This window comes from Xiphias gladius, chromosome 9, assembly GCF_016859285.1.
Source record: "Xiphias gladius isolate SHS-SW01 ecotype Sanya breed wild chromosome 9, ASM1685928v1, whole genome shotgun sequence".
Classification (NCBI taxonomy): domain Eukaryota; kingdom Metazoa; phylum Chordata; class Actinopteri; order Istiophoriformes; family Xiphiidae; genus Xiphias; species Xiphias gladius.
In genome coordinates this window covers 14,164,180-14,180,220 of record NC_053408.1, presented here as the reverse complement: position 1 = coordinate 14,180,220, position 16,041 = coordinate 14,164,180, and the positions used below count along the sequence as shown (strand labels likewise).

At 39.0% G+C, this 16,041-nt stretch overlaps 2 protein-coding genes across 4 annotated transcripts; one reads left to right on the top strand and one right to left on the bottom strand.

The window, feature by feature from the left end:
* The first annotated feature begins 185 nt into the window (after positions 1-185).
* Positions 186-9,974, top strand: LOC120794700. Its single transcript, XM_040135952.1, has 17 exons — positions 186-278; positions 537-621; positions 790-948; positions 1,043-1,203; positions 1,359-1,520; positions 1,670-1,782; positions 2,337-2,451; positions 2,545-2,643; positions 2,739-2,910; positions 3,033-3,158; positions 6,527-6,653; positions 6,750-6,952; positions 7,044-7,213; positions 8,345-8,522; positions 8,708-8,810; positions 8,927-9,005; positions 9,077-9,974. The coding sequence occupies exons 1-17, from the start codon at positions 186-188 to the stop codon at positions 9,548-9,550; spliced, it is 2,619 nt and encodes an 872-aa protein (XP_039991886.1). The 3' UTR covers positions 9,551-9,974.
* Positions 9,975-9,978: 4 nt separating this feature from the next.
* Positions 9,979-15,976, bottom strand: ube2ib (ubiquitin-conjugating enzyme E2Ib). Of its 3 annotated transcripts, none has more exons than XM_040135239.1 (7): positions 15,650-15,976; positions 13,870-13,948; positions 13,652-13,735; positions 13,146-13,218; positions 12,064-12,173; positions 11,731-11,810; positions 9,979-10,769 (listed from the first exon to the last, which is right to left on the bottom strand). In XM_040135239.1, the coding sequence occupies exons 2-7, from the start codon at positions 13,933-13,935 to the stop codon at positions 10,706-10,708; spliced, it is 477 nt and encodes a 158-aa protein (XP_039991173.1). In that variant the 5' UTR covers positions 13,936-13,948; positions 15,650-15,976; the 3' UTR covers positions 9,979-10,705. The 3 variants fall into 3 exon arrangements, with proteins under 3 accessions (XP_039991173.1, XP_039991176.1, XP_039991174.1); XM_040135242.1 differs by lacking the exon at positions 15,650-15,976 and adding an exon at positions 14,668-15,304; XM_040135240.1 differs by lacking the exon at positions 15,650-15,976 and adding an exon at positions 14,462-14,582.
* Positions 15,977-16,041: the final 65 nt, after the last annotated feature.

Sequence of the window (16,041 nt, the reverse complement as noted above, 5' to 3'; positions counted from 1 at the left end):
TTATAGAAAATGTGATTTTAATTTTCTGTGCTGTTATGTTCAGTTTCTTAAATAATATTAAATATAAGTGTCTTTTCTGTGTTTGTTTTTATCCTGGAGATCAAGTTGAACATGCCCATGATAACCCATTGGATGAAATCACATTGGGTGAATGCGATATGACGGCAAGTATGACGCTAGACGAGATGCCTTCAGAGAAGCCGGTTACTCCCAAGAAAATGAACTTGGAAATTGACAAAGAGCCTGAGGTGAAGTGTGACATGGAGAACGATGCCCAGGTGGAGGGAAAAAAGACAAAGAAGAAAGATGTGAAAAAAGAAAAAGCCAAACGTAAGACATGTACATGTAACTTTAGGGCCCCAGATGGTCTGGAACTCTGCAAGTGTGTGTGCATGTTCTGTTTTTTCATGTGTGCTAATGTAAAGCTGGCAGACACTTTGCTTTACTAAATTATTCATCAGCAACTCACTGATTTTTCAGAGGTGGAAGAGAGCGAGGAAAAGGAGAAAGAAAAGGACAAAGACAAGGAAAAAAAGGAGAAAAAAACAAAGAAGAAGGACAAAGTGAAAGAATCTGAAGACACACGGAAGACAAACAAGACAACCAAAAAAGAGCGTAAAAGTAACATCGGTGTTTGTGATCTCATTATTTAGACATCGGCAGTCAGCATAGTAAACTATGTACAGTATCTAGAGTTCAAAACATTTTTACTTACTTTCAGTGCTCTCATTAAGATCTAACATTATGCTACTTAGCTTTCACAGCATTTAAGTGTCTCCTCTTTTGCAGAAACACACTTCCAGGATGCTTCAACTCAGGAGATAGAGTCCGTGGTGGAGGTGGCAAGTCCAAAGAAGAATAAACGCGATGAAAGTGACGATGAAGAGGAAGACGGCTCCGAGAGGCCTGTCCCTCAGTCACCAAAGTGGAAAAAACAACTGGACACATGTGAGTGAGCATCTGGCCCAGTGATCCCAGGCCCCTGATCAATAATACTGTTAAGTCGTTGTCAAGAACAATCCTTCATGTTTTATCTCCACAGCCAGGTGCCAAATAAGTGACGAGAGCAAAGACGAGGAAGTCCAAGAAAAGGAGAAAAAGGAAAAAAAGACAAAAAAGGGAGAGAAAACTAACCTGAGTCTAGCTTCGCTTAACTCCAACTACAGGGAGAGTTCATCTTCAGGCAGTGAATATAATGAAAGAGTGAGACATTATTTGGAAAAATGTAGTAGTATATATAGTATATATTACTAGTATATTGTCTAAAGCAAATTAGGCAAGTATGCCCCTTATTTTGATCTGTCACAGAAAGTGATGCAGAGGTGTGGTGAAATCCTTCTCACTCTTTCTGATTTCAGTCAACTTCTCCAATGTCAGTAGAGGATCTAGAGAAGTTTGCTTTGCGTCCTGCTCCCAGAGACGTAACGATCCAGTGCAGGGTCACCAGGGACAGAAGAGGTATGGAGAAGGGCATTTACCCGACTTACTACCTCCACATGGAGAAGGAGGACGGAAAGAGGGTCGGTACATTCAGAATTTGAACCAAATCATTGTGCATGATTAGATTTGAGCTCTAATAATAATATCTTCCTTTCTGGAGCTGTCATGTCTCTATCAAACTTCTCCTCTCCTTCTTCTTCAATTTGTTGTTCACTGTGCCACCACCAAGGTGTTTCTGATGGCCGGCAGAAAAAGGAAGAAGTGTAAAACATCCAACTATCTCATCTCGACTGACGCAACAAATCTATCCAGAGACACAAACTGCTACATAGGAAAACTCAGGTATAACTTTCTTTCATTTTTTACTTTCTGAAAATATTTCATTTGTGATACTGATTTCCTTCTGGTATAATCTACAAACTACATGTTGGTGACCTTTGTGTCGTCACTTCAGATAAAGAATTACTGGGCTTCCCTTTGTTGTTGCAAAATTCTCTGACATCGGGATGATGAAAGTCTTTTAAAACCCCTTTAGATAACATTGAAAATGCTCTGTCACCAAGCTTAAACAGTCACTATCAAACCTGGGCATCAAGTTTCTGTTCCATTTGAGTGTCCCAGTAAGCCCTGCCAGTGAGCCAGTAGACACAACCCTAACTATAAAAAACTCTGTAACCAAAACTTTTCATGTTCCAGCAAATTCTGCGATGCAATTCATGCTGAAGTCAAGCATTATATAGCATTTCACAGGGAAGAAAAACAAGGGAACAAGGGATTCGTTTGCTAATTTTACATAGAAGTGAATATAACCCAAGGATGCTATTCTTAATTTTGGCAAAGTTGACACCTGATAGATGATTTCAGATCCTGTATCTTATAAGATCAATCTGTTTCAGGGCCAATATTCTGGGTACAAAGTTCACAGTCTATGATGGAGGAGAAAACCCAGAGAAAAAGCCCTTCATCAAAGAGTGTGAATCAGTGCGGCAAGAGCTGGCAGCAATTTTCTATGTGAGGCCAAATAAAAATCCCACGTATATGTCCCAAGATACATCAAGTACGAAAAAAACAAAATCTGTAACACAACCGTCAATCATGTTCCAGGAGACAAATGTGCTGGGCTTCAAGGGTCCCAGGAAAATGACGGTGATCATCCCTGGCATGCTGGAGAACGATGAACGAGTGTCCATTCGTCCAAAAAATGTATGATGAAAAAATATCCTAAGATTATAAAATCTGTGATGATGTAGGGTAAGTTTGAAATATTTCAGATGAGCTGAAATTTCATTTTGCCTCAGGATCTTGAAAGTCTACTGGTCCGCCATGCAAACGGCAACACAGACAAACTGGTCACCCTGGTGAACAAATCCCCGAGCTGGAACGAACAGACTCAGTCTTATGTGCTTAACTTCCACGGGCGTGTCACCCAGGCCTCTGTCAAAAACTTCCAGATCATCCACCCTGACAACGGTAAGATGTGACTGACTTATTGTCTCTCTTCTTCTCTGAACAACCACGAGGTAAATGGCTGTCTTTTCTCCCTTCCCAACTTCCCCATCATCCATCGCCTGCCCTCCTGCTGTCTTTACCAGACGATTACATAGTGATGCAGTTTGGACGTGTAGCGGAGGACGTCTTTTCCATGGATTACAGTTTCCCCATGTGTGCCCTGCAAGCCTTTGCCATCACCCTGTCGTCCTTTGATGGCAAACTAGCCTGTGAGTGACCAATGCTGGTGTGCCTCAAGTGCTTAACTAGATCCCTGATCTAGGTAGAAACTTACAGTTAAACATAAAACTATACCCATTTATTTTCCAGAGGATTATTTGTCATGTTTTGTATCCTGGCGCATTTTAAGACCTTATATACACTAAATATGGAAAAAATGCCACAGACTTAGATTTCAGAGGAGACTTGTTTTATAGGTCCAGTATTATTTTACAACAGATTTTATACTGAAGTGGAAGCAAAGTAATTTAAGTTAGTACAATTTGATTTGATGGTCTTTCTTTTTATATTTGCCAGATGTGTAAAGGACTCGTGTAATTATAATAGTGAGGACAACTGTGTAAACACTACCAGTGAAATATTAAATATTAATTATACAAGGTTTTCATGTCTATGAATTATTTCTTTTATATAGAAAGTTGGCACTGTACTGCGTGTTCCTCTGTTTACTTAGTGAAAAAATACAACTTTATGCTGCTGCGATCCACCGCTCAGATCTTCATCCATCAGATTATACGGCCTCTCAAGCCAAAACACCTCTAGCTGTTTCCTTTCATCTTAAAGGCTTTATCACAAAGAAGGAAACGTTTTAATCGCAGCACTAAAAAACTGAAAAAAATAAATAAATACTCATATCGGATCCAGAGGAACTGCAACACTTTGCAGATAGAGTCAGCTATATCAGGGTTTTTGCTCTTGCACAACATAAAGAGTTCACACTACTTCACATGAGGGGACAAAGTCATTGTGGTTTCAGCTAATAAGTCATGCTCTTTGGTTAACCGAATAAATAGATCAGACGTGCAAAGACATTTTTGACAGCGAAAACCCAATTTAAACTCAACCCTATGTTATCACATTGACAAGACTCTCTGCGTGTTAACATGGGAGTTATCCGGTTTCCTGTTCAGATTGTCCTGAGGTCTAATCAGGTTATATCTAAATAAAAATGGAGCCTTGTGAGTATTGCCCTCTTAGCGTTTAACCTATGCTTGCACTCGCGGCAAAACACTTGACGCATCAACAATACCTTGCCCCATCTTGGACCACAAGTGAACAGTCTTGCAAAAAGGGATCAAACTGCAATTCATTTTTTGTCCTAATCAGACTGAAAAAGCCTGAACAGAACTGAACTCATAGTGTCAGATAGTTTCTGACGACTTCCTCTTGACCTGCTAATTACTTCACACTGCATACAACATGCATGTGCCGCTTGTGTGCAAGTTAGTATGTTTACTAACTCTAAATCACCTAAATCACAAACCTCAGAGGAAGATATAGGCTTCACTGTCAGCTCTTATCTTTTTACAGAATCACAACCAACCATCAGCTAATCTCCTCCCAGTGCACCACACGTTGCACGACACTGGTAGGTTGCATAATAATTAACATATTCCACTTTCAGGTTACTCCACGTAGAATCGCCACTATGTCTTATCCTACATATTTTGATAAGTCAGATGGCATATATCAATTCAGAGAGGGAAATCAGTGTGACATGAATCTTGGCAAATAAATTGTCTTCCTTCAAATATATGTAGCTCTCCGGATGCCGCAGTGCAACAGCCACAAATATGACGGCAAATACATTTATTGCTGAGATTTCTCAGTGTGAGTCAATATCGTTCGTTATTTAGTATGTGTGAATTCAGTTCAAAGTGTACATCCCTGGACTAGTGCTAAGCAATAATCATTTACTTTTCAAAATAGTTTACAATGTGATGTTTAGGACATTTGAGTGTAATTGTTCTATATGTATTTTAAATTTGCATGACTTGAGGAATGTAATGTTTGGCAGACATTAGTCAAATAGACTTCCCGCTGAGGGTTTATTCTAGTTTAGACGGACATACAGTACAGGAGCATTTTGTTTGTGCCGCATGAGAAAGGAGTTTATATGAAAACGTTTGTTTCAGCATTGCATGTGCATTTTTGTCTTATTAGCTCATCGACCCATCAAAATGAATCTCGTACCGGTGCTGATATGAAGGTCTTCCAGCTTTGTGCCTATTTGGTAAATTACCATAAATGATTTCGTCTCAAGGGCAATGAAAGAAAGCATTTAGATGCACCCAATTTTACTATAGAGTATCTCAGCAGAAGGGTAAAATATCTACAGATTCAGAGCATTTCAGAATTTGTATTTGGATTGCTATTTAGAGCAATTAAAACAGGGTCTGACACTGATAAAATGTACCATTGCTTAACCTCATTTTATAAAAAAAGACAACAATTCAGCACATAGTATGAGAGACTGTGTTGTTGTGCTATGAGACCATGTTTGCTGAAACTGCAGCCTTGCCCTGTTCACACTTTCCATTTACAGCTGCCATCTTAAAAAAAACACATCCTCTCCTACCAATAACATGAGTGATAACTATCAGTGTAAAAAAAAAAAAAAAAAAAAAAAATCTGGCTGATACCTCCCTCTCTCAGTCTTCATTAGTCAGTTTTTTAAGAGCTTCAGGGCAGTGTGACCTAATCGAGACGTCTCAGGGCTAAGGTTACATCTGGGACAGCTCTGTGTGATGGATTGGAGCTCTACATCAAGGCTGAAGCTGATGCAGCTGAATGTGTTTCTGCTCCTGTCTACCAACATCGCCTGTCTGCAGGGAGATCCTTTAGCAGGTTATGTCTCTGCCGGTATTTTCATAAACTAGAATAATACAAGATATACACTAACAGCTAGATTGCACAGAGCCTTTTTTCTTTGTCTTTTTTTCTGACTATCTGAACAGAAAGGACCTCAGCTATGGACCAGGGTGACGAGGCTGACATGCCTCCTTAGTATGGGGAAACTTACTTTCTATTGATTGATGTTTTTAATCAGTATTTATGACTGGAGAGTTCATGGCATATCGTAATGTGTAAAAACCTATAACAATCTATTAATTAAGGTTTTTACTTTTATAATAAACAAAAAACTTATCATTTTAGATATGCAGTTAAAAATGTTAAGTAATAATAGTAATAGTAATAATAATAATGATAATGATATGTCATCAGTAATGGATTTTGGACTGGACGGTATGAAGTCATCTTCCAGAACAAAGTTAAACAGTCTATGAAAGGGGCCCTTCTTGATAAATAAAAAAAATAAATACCTACCAAGAGGATATTCATCAGCAAAAGGGAATCTTAATTTAAATCTGTTAAAGTTCTTTTTTGGTTGTGTGTATTTTAACATCTTGTTATTGGTTTTTAAAAGCATTACCAAATGATTTATTAATCATAACCAGAGTCAGTGTCTGATTAGAGGTAAGTTTAGGTTTACAATATGTTCACAAAGTGAGACTTTGGTCAAATCTGTTCTGACTCCTGACAGTCCAAATGAAACACCGCCTGTACATGTTTTTAGGTGACCACGATCTTCACTGTGTGACTGATTACCTGTCAACCACCAACTGCACCCTGAGCATGGTACCATCAGAAAACACAGACGGAAACACCCCCTACTGGCTCACTTTCACAGAAACATATGAGCTGTGAGTCTTTCCTTTACTGACACATATCAATGATGGATGACCGTAAATGTGATAATGTTGTTTCTCACTGCTGCTTCTCCTCTCCTCATCCTGCAGAGAGACATTTAACTGTATGCTGAAAAACACCAGTGAGGATTATTTCTGCTCTGTTAAAACATCTGATCCTACGCCTGATGACGATGATTTTCCAGAAACCTTCACGGACACAGACACCTTTGAAATCTCACTCTGTCACAACCAAAATGATGGATCTAAACTCTGCAAGGTGCTGGATGGCGAATATGCACCTTTCACAAACAGTAAGGAACATAAAAATTTTGGTCTGTTGTCACAGAACACGTTCGTGCCTTTGGTGTATGATTTTTTGTCTGTAATGTGTCCTCTCCTCAGTTAAACCAAACGCACCTTGCTGCCTCTCAGTTAGCCACAACTCAAGTCAACACCACTTCACCTGGAATAGCACCTATGAGAAATACAGACCTTCCACCGACCTTGTCGACAACCTCAAGTATCAGCTCCATTACTTCAAAAGAGAAGACAAACATGACGGCAACATGACGGTGGGAATAAGAGAATAACGCAAACTTTTGGGGAAATAGTTCTGGTCTACTGGAGTCGGTTTGTGGCAGTTAAAAGTTGAAAACTACTGGTGCATTTCAATTTCATTTATTGAACTTAATCTATTATTCTGTTACTAGTACAACTGTTACGTTTTTACCACTGTGCCGGGAGGTTTGACCCAAACTGCTGTCAATAATTTCACAGATTTTTAGAGATCCTAAAGTAGTATTCTTTTAATTTGGTTTCTTCCTGTGATGCCAGATGGCTTAGACGTGACGGCAAGGACAGACAGGACAGCTTTTTCAGATCCGAAACTACCACAGCGACTTCTTCAGTGCCCACGATCAATGTGCGTGTGGCGATGGACTATGGGTGATGAGAAACTTTGACTCTAAGTGACCCATACGTTTTTCACAACGCAGATATTTTGACTTGTCATTGCAAGAAAAGGACACATTTAACAAAGAACAAAAAGATGGTGCTGTGTTGCTCTGTTCCACTCTGTCCCAGCAAGCATGGCCAGATGAACTTGTTGGGGGATAAAGTTTGCTGTTGGGCTCCTACCGAACATGCTGCTTGTTAATTACGACAATCTCCTACAACTCAAGACGAAGTAATAACTAGTTGATATTGTATATAAATAACGCGTTTAATCAAATGACACCCAACTGACCCCCAGGAGCTTTTGGGGCTCCTCGGGTCCAGGCGAAATAGCAGCGTGCTAAACCTGGCTCACCTGAATGAAATGAAGCTCTGTTATTGGTTACATCTGTGCGTCAGGTGGGAAATGACTGACAGCACTATGGGTCCCATCTGCTAGGACAATGGAAAAAACTGAGAAATTAAAAAAAATTGTAATTATCAAAATTATATCTTTCAATTTCTTATCCTTTTACAGCAACTGTTTTTTTTTTTTTTTTAACATTTTGTTGGAATTTTGCTCTATTTTGTAACATCAGATTATTAATTATATCATATTATTTTACCAATCGATCTGCAATATTCTTGAATCATTTTTCTCTCATATTATTCGTGAATAATATGAATTTTTTTTACAATTTAAAATGACACACATGGGGGCCATTTCTCTCCCTTCCATTAAATCCCGCCCTATTCATCTTTCCCTCCAGGTGACGCCACATGATATCAACACAGATAGAACAAGTTATTCTGTGGATGATCAGATGTTTGTGCCAGACACTGAGTATGTAGCCAGAGTACGGTCCAGTCCTAATCAGGTATTTTATAAAGGACAGTGGAGCGACTGGTCCTCTGAGGTTCACTGGAGGACAGAGTCAGCCATGAATGGTGAGTCTCCCGAACTATACGCAGCTAATCTAAGCTTCTTAAAGTGCATCTACACCTTGGAAGAAAACTGTTGAGAAAGCAGCTTTTCCAGACGTGTATTCTAGACTTTAACATTTCTCTTTGATGCATCTCAACCCACAACCTTGCTTCTCTTAATTTCTTCCACTCTGTGTTGCCCTGCACAGATCTCCCGAACAAATTCGTTTCTGGAATGGTTATGAAGGTTTTCATCCTCTTATGTGTGATGGTGCCAATCATCTTACTTTTGTGCTATGCTCCTGTTCAAAAGTAAGCCCCTCCTCCAGCTTTTGACTTCTCATTAATACCAAACCATAGTACAGCAAATGCCATTTTCTAAAACCAATATGCACTATATATTAATTTTATATTCCTCACACATGCAGGTGGAGGCAAAATTCCTTTATCCCAACTCCAGCACCCTATTTCCAGAACCTATACAGTGACTGCCAGGGAGATTTCAAGGTAAGTTAAGCTTGTCACATAAAATACTACGATTATCTCGAGGATGTCCTTAATCATGACTGTAATTATAGAGCTGGGTGATTACACAAGAACACTCGGCAGACATGCTGAAAGCAGAGGCGTCACTCCAAATCGACACCCTGATCAAGTGTGCAGATGCCGCGGAGGAAGACCGTCAGCCCCGGTTTCACCACCCGTTGATGGAAGGCAGCCAATACAGTAACATAATTGACCCAGTCTGTGATACTTCTCTCCTGGGAATCCCTTACGCTGTGAGCACCATGTCTCCATTGTCAGATCCAGGGAGCTCGCTGAAGAGTCTGACCCTCAGCTCTCAGCCAGGGAGCCCTGCTGAAGGAGACTCCGGGTGTTGGCTCTGCAGTGACACATCTCTAGAGAAGGACTCTCCCTGGTACTGTAATGAATACTGCACACTGAGCACCCTCCAGCAGACTAGTCCAGTCACAGCAGAGCACCATGGGAGCTCGTCAACAAAATTTTGCCCACAAGGGATTATCAGAGCAGATGCCATTCAGGAAGCATAAAATGATGTGATTGTATGTAGTAACTGGAGAACAAAAGAGTGTGAAGTCCAAACTTTAAATAATGTTGGGCCTAAAAGTTCAACTGCAGACATCTACAAGGGGAAATGTAATGCTTCAGAACACTCCAACTACTTCAAGCTACAAACAGCTACTGTAAATGCTTTACTTTGTTTTTACGTTACAATGGTATTTAGCCATTAGGATATTAATTGGTGAGCATGTCTATTTGTAAAATGTTTCCTTAGCATTATGCAAAATGTCAATGATATAAAATAATTGCTTAACATTTTGCCTTCATCAAATGTGTAACAGATCTGTAAGCAAAATAGCTCTGACTCATTTTTTCAAGATAACTGAGTAGTTTTCTTTGTTTCTGGAACGTAAGGTGATCTTGCTGGATATTTTACTCATGTAATAAAGAAAAATGCTGAAGTTTTGTAGAAAGTTTTATTTACGCCAACACATACATGAACAAAGCACCATATAACCTTAAGTCTGATACAGAAGTAAGCCTACCTGCCTCAGTCAATGTGGCCATTTTTATTTATTCCATAGCAAACACTCTGAATAACAAAAAAAGACAGCCAAGGCAGCAGATTCTATCATATATTACAGCATGCTGAATAGAAAACCTGGGAAAGAGAATTAGACAGAGCCATCTAGACACTAGTGAGATACAACAGTATAAAAGTGCCATTCATTATACAGCAGTTGAAATACTGACAATGAAATAAGCTAATTTTACATTAATTTTATGGAAAATAAAGGGGAAACAAAGGAATAGACCCTGTGAAAGAGCAAAATAAAACAAAAAGACATTTTCTTCCTTGAACACTGATGACAGCCAGCTTGCATTGAGTTGATGAAACTGGTACCGAGCTGTGTCCCTTGCACCAGATAAGACAATTAATGTTTAAAAAGAAATAACCAGGGTGCTGAAGCACCCATGCCCTCCCAGCATTATGCGCCAACCGGCAATTAAGAACAAAAAAATGATAGGTCAGAGGAGAGCGGATGGCACAGAATGTGTGGAGTTTAAATAGAAGTCTTTAAGCAAGTCCCGATGTGAGAGGAGCACATTCATTGAGAGACTGAGCGGGGAGGTGATTCTCGTTAAACCCATTCCTTCTGCCGCAGCGGAGCAAGTCTTTGCTCTTACGAGGGGGAGAACTTTTTGGCTTGTGCTCGAACTCTTTTTTCATATTCTACTCTGTTTTGGCTGCAAAGGGGTTAAAAAAATAAAATAAATAAATAAATAAAATATTGTAGTTATCATGGTGTTCTGATCCCTTACTCAAATCAGAAACAAGAGGTATTTTCAAACTATGTAAAAAGAATAAAATAAAGTCATATATAAAATAACATCACATTTTGACCAATAAGAAGAAAAAAGCCAGGAATCCTCTCAGATTTCTCTTTTGTCACATTTCTTTTCAGGCTGTAAATCTAGACACCACTTTTAGCCAGTGTTTAATGGAGCCCTTTGAAAGATTAAAGTAATAATCTACACACAAATTATCTTGCATGCACAAGCTGAAAAAAACAATATCTTCAGGATTAGACAGACCTACAGGTTCTGTAGGTTTTAGATGTGAAACAAACTATGTCTGTGCTGGAAAACATACTGCGTTACAGTCAGCCACTTTATTGTTAAAGTGTGGAATAAAATAAGATGTGAAACATGATGCATTCATTCAGATAAACACACATCCAGACCTTTACTAAGCACACACATGCACACAATATTGACAGAAAAATTAACCGAGGTCATTAGGTCCCTGAACATGCATTTATACCTATCACTATTGTTTATACTTCAGGACAGTCTCCTCAAGTGCATGGTTTAACATTTTTAAGAAGCCTGTCCTATTGATCTAGGTTTACTTTAGCCATATTGTAACAGAGTTATAGCATGCAATAAACAAAAGCCAATCTGAAACTATCAGCTTTTTTTTGTGTGGGGGGATATCGTAGATTCCTTGTGGTTTTACTATGGTACCTCAAGATGTCTATGGTATTGTAGTGCAAGTCTTACTCATCAGCTTCAACCTAGAAACTGATATTGGAACTGTACATAATAACTGTACATTCAGACACACTTCACTTTGTGAATCTTCTAGCAATTTTACATGTCAGCAGCATGTTTGAAAAGATAAGAGATGAAGTCCAATATCACTTACCAGTAGATTGTGTAAGCCTCTGCTTGGGCTGGATCCTGGATATTTGGCTCATTTAGGAGTTCCTGGATACCTAATAAGATCTGTAGGATAAAATGAACCAATGAGACAAATTGATGTTATTATAAGGAATAAATCTGTTCTCCATTTCTTTACCATTCCTTCACTTAGGATTTAAATGACTATGACAAGATAACTGAAAATATCCACATTATCATAAATACTAAAAACCACACACACACACACACACACACACACACACACACACACACACACACACACACACACACACACACACACACACACACACACAAAAGTGCATTTGGCAATCCAAACCTGCTTTATTGTGATGGCCGGTCTCCAGTCCTTGTCCTCCTCTAGAATAGATAGGCATACTGTGCCTGATGGGTACACATTTGGATGGAAGAGTGGTGGCTCAAATTTACCTGAAAAACAAAAAACACCATTTCTGTATCAGCAATCAAATCATTCAAGACCCAAATCATTAAAAGCACAATGTTGTAAAATGAACAGTAAAAGATGCATGTGTGATAGCACCTACTGGGTGGGGCTGCCAATTAGCACCCAGATCATCTTATGAAAAACATGGATGGATGGATAAAATTACTAATAATTTTGGCCTTTATTAATGAATATCAAGCCCCTGAGGAGTAGTATGCAATAGTGAGACTGTCCTTTGCCTTTTGATCAGCTTCAACAACCTTTGCAGTGTCTAGAAGTCATTAAAAAGCCTTTCAAACATAAATTAGGTGGGAGAAAATGCATTTGCTACTCCTGTGACGGGGACAACACAGGTTATCTTTTCAATCACAGCCAGGGTCCAACCCTGCGAGGCTTTAGTAAGAAATCTTGAACACAAATGACTATCTTAACTATAGTGTTACCTTAAGATTCCTTAAGTACCCCTTTAGACTGGTAAAGTTAGCGCTCGGCTGTAAATTATACTCTTTTTTTCAAGGATACTTCAATATGTTTGAAGTGATTTCTGATTCAGTTTGGCCATGTGCCAACTGCACGACAGGATGTCTTATTTGGCCATTACACAGAGTTTTCAAAGTTGACACATTGGCAGAGACAATACCGAGACTTGTTGCCCCTCTGTGGTGAGGGGGATGGGGGGGTTCCTCTGATTGCTAGTTAGCAGTCAAACAAGCTCAACTGTTACTCTTCCCAACTTCAGGATAGAAACTATGCCTGGAAATGCTATATGCTGTACTGAGCACTTGGCTTTACATTCCAGACGAAGCATTTTTCTGTGTGGTGTCTGTTATTAAGTCCATCTACTGACTGAATAAGGTAGTTTTCTATGAGCATCTGCCACAGCAAAATAACAGTTACTATGGGTAGTAATCACAATAACTGTGTTTACGGTGGACACAGGTCAGACACTAACTCACATTTTGGAGGTGAAGAAGGATAGTCATCCTTGAACAACATGCGCAGTTTGAACAGGCCTCCTTCCCACGGAGTCTAGGGAGAGACAATCACTTGATCAGCTTCTTAACAGAAGGTCATGTCATAATCACCCAAGTTTCCACCAAAATGACTCCTATAGCCTTATTATTATTATTATTATTATTATTATTAATAATTATTTCCAGTTTAATTAAAAAAAAAAAAAAAAGGCTGACTGTTTAGGCAGTTACTATGAATTCTTATGAATTATTATGTTTTCACACCCTTTTGTTCCTTGAAACTTTCACTATCAATGCTGACACAATAAGAAATGGAAGATATACCTCTACAGTTGTATTATGTAAAAGAACGTATTTAAAACCATGCGTGCGCTTTCGCATCTGCTACAGCAATGTCATTGACTTATTGAGCTCAGTGTGTTCCATTTAGCAGTAGTTGCTATGTAAAGCAAAGATGTTCTGTATGCAAATAGACTGTAGTACATTACCCCTTTCTTGCCAGGAATAGCACATTCCCAATTCATGAGATTCATGGTTCCATCTGGATTTTTTGTTGGTACAGCAACAAATCCCTGAAAAATTGATTAGGATAGTGCAAACAGTTATGACATTGATGTTTATTATTAGAAGACTGGACATAATGAAAGCTCAAAAAAAACTTTCATAGAGAAGCCAGAAATGGTGCATTTTCTAAGACACCACTTACAAAAGGATGATCCTTTCGCCATGCCTTGCGCTCCTGGGCAAGCCGGCTCAATGCAATGCCTGACATGATTTGTGGACTCCTGTAATGAAAGAGAATGCCAGGTCAATTATATGAAACCAATGGTCAATTAGGTCACTTCTAAAGCAAAAAAATCTCAGTTTCTATAGCTATATACACACAGCTTTTCTCTGCTTTACATCGTTAGAAATTAAACATCTTGGGGTTTTGGGAGTGTTGGTCTGACAAAATAGTAATTAAAAAATTGCAAATTAGGCTTCAGGATGGACATTTTCTGTAATTTGACAGTACAAAACAAATAATTAATAAAATATGGGGAAAAAAATGTCACATTAACTGATAACAACAATCGTTAGCTGTTGCCCTAATCGTCCGGCAGTTTCTGTGACCCTAAACACAATGATATAAACCACCACATTCTTTAAAGTGACTTAAACAGTGATATTAATGCATGACAAAGTGCAAGTTGATTTCTGGAGATCCTCTCAGAAATAAGGGGTTTGGCTCTTCCTATATGATTCTTTGATTCTAGTAATGTGAATACAAATGCTAACAGTGAACGGAAAGCCCTTACCTTCTGTAAAGTAATCTGAAGTAGTAAAATCAAACTATTAGAAGTTGAAAACCTGACATTGTCCATGTAGTGAGTTCCAATGGTCAGCTACAGTTGCGTATATAAACAGTAAAGATTTTCCAATACACATTCCTCTCTACACAAGTGAATACTTAGTTAATTAATTAAAGTCACCTGAATTTAATTATAGTTAAATATTACTCAACCTTTCCACGGTGCATCATGAGAGATGGCTTGACTGTCCTCACTTTTTCAGACTTGTCTTGTTACAGAGGTGGCTAAACACCGCGGTGTTGCCCGTGCACTTCAGTGCTCATTAGGAGCTCTAATTAGACCCTCCACTGGAATGTCTAATGATCTCTATAGCAACGATGCCTTGGAGGTAATGACAGCGAGGTAAAGCAACAAAACGGTCCCAGCAACAATTAGTAACTGCCCGCTTAGTATTTCCTAACTTTGCAGCAGTAGAGTTGCACTGTATGTTATATTATTTGTCCCACTTAACCCGTAACGCTAACCAGTTTGCATCAACCTTACAAGTAATACGACTAAAGGTATCGTTTAAATCGACATGTCTGGAACGTTAAGAGGGCTAGCCAAGTTAGCTGGTGGAGATACATGTCTACAAAAATACGTTTTTTCTACTCTTTACGCGCCTGATGTTTTAAAACTATAAGGGGGGCAGGAAACGACATTACAATTCAATTTGTTTCATGTTCGTTGAGCTTTAGTGTAAACTTATTGTCAACACAAACGTCCTCAAACTGAGTATCAAAAGCTATTTGGTTAGCAAGCTAGCCGGTTAGCTTGATAAGCTAACTCATGTGCGCAAGAATCGTGCTACATCCCAACAGGCGCTGGCGCTGTTAGCGTCTGACACGGCCTGATGCAGCACAAAAATGCGCAATTGCACTTGATTTGGACACAATTTTGGATGAGAAAAAGTGATTGCTGCCTTTCTTCTAACGCTTAATAATATCTAATCTGAAATAGAAAACAGGGATGTTAAATATTATAGAGGAATAATCCATACCATAACCCATTAAATAATAGAGACAAAGAACGCCAGAGCTAAAAGGCGCACATTTGTGCATTACCAAACTAGCGAAAATGGCGCAAACTGAAGCGGGTAAAATATCATAATACACGACAAAATTAACATGCTCCGTAATCAAGGTGTACTCCTACCTTTCAGTATGGCTGCACTGGCTCTGTTAATTAAGTGAAATGAATTAATCGTGCTCAAATCCCGTTAAACCTTGTAAAGTTTCCCTCCTGAAAAACCAACCGCTCCGACTCAAGCTAGACACAGAAATAGCGAAGCGAAACAGTCATCCGTCGTTTACTTCCGTCTTTGCTTAAATACCCCTAGGAAGATCAGACTACGCGTTTATCTTTTAACGGTTTGGGTTTCTGAGTGTATCTCTACAACTATCAACGATTCAGCCGAAACATTTCATATGGTCACTTGTTTATTAGTTTCTGTCTCATTGGAGCAGCATAGCTTCTGCTAAACGAGCTCAGCTCATTAATAGCACCCTTATGCTGTTGATGAATCTTTGCGGTTGTTGCTCTTCGCG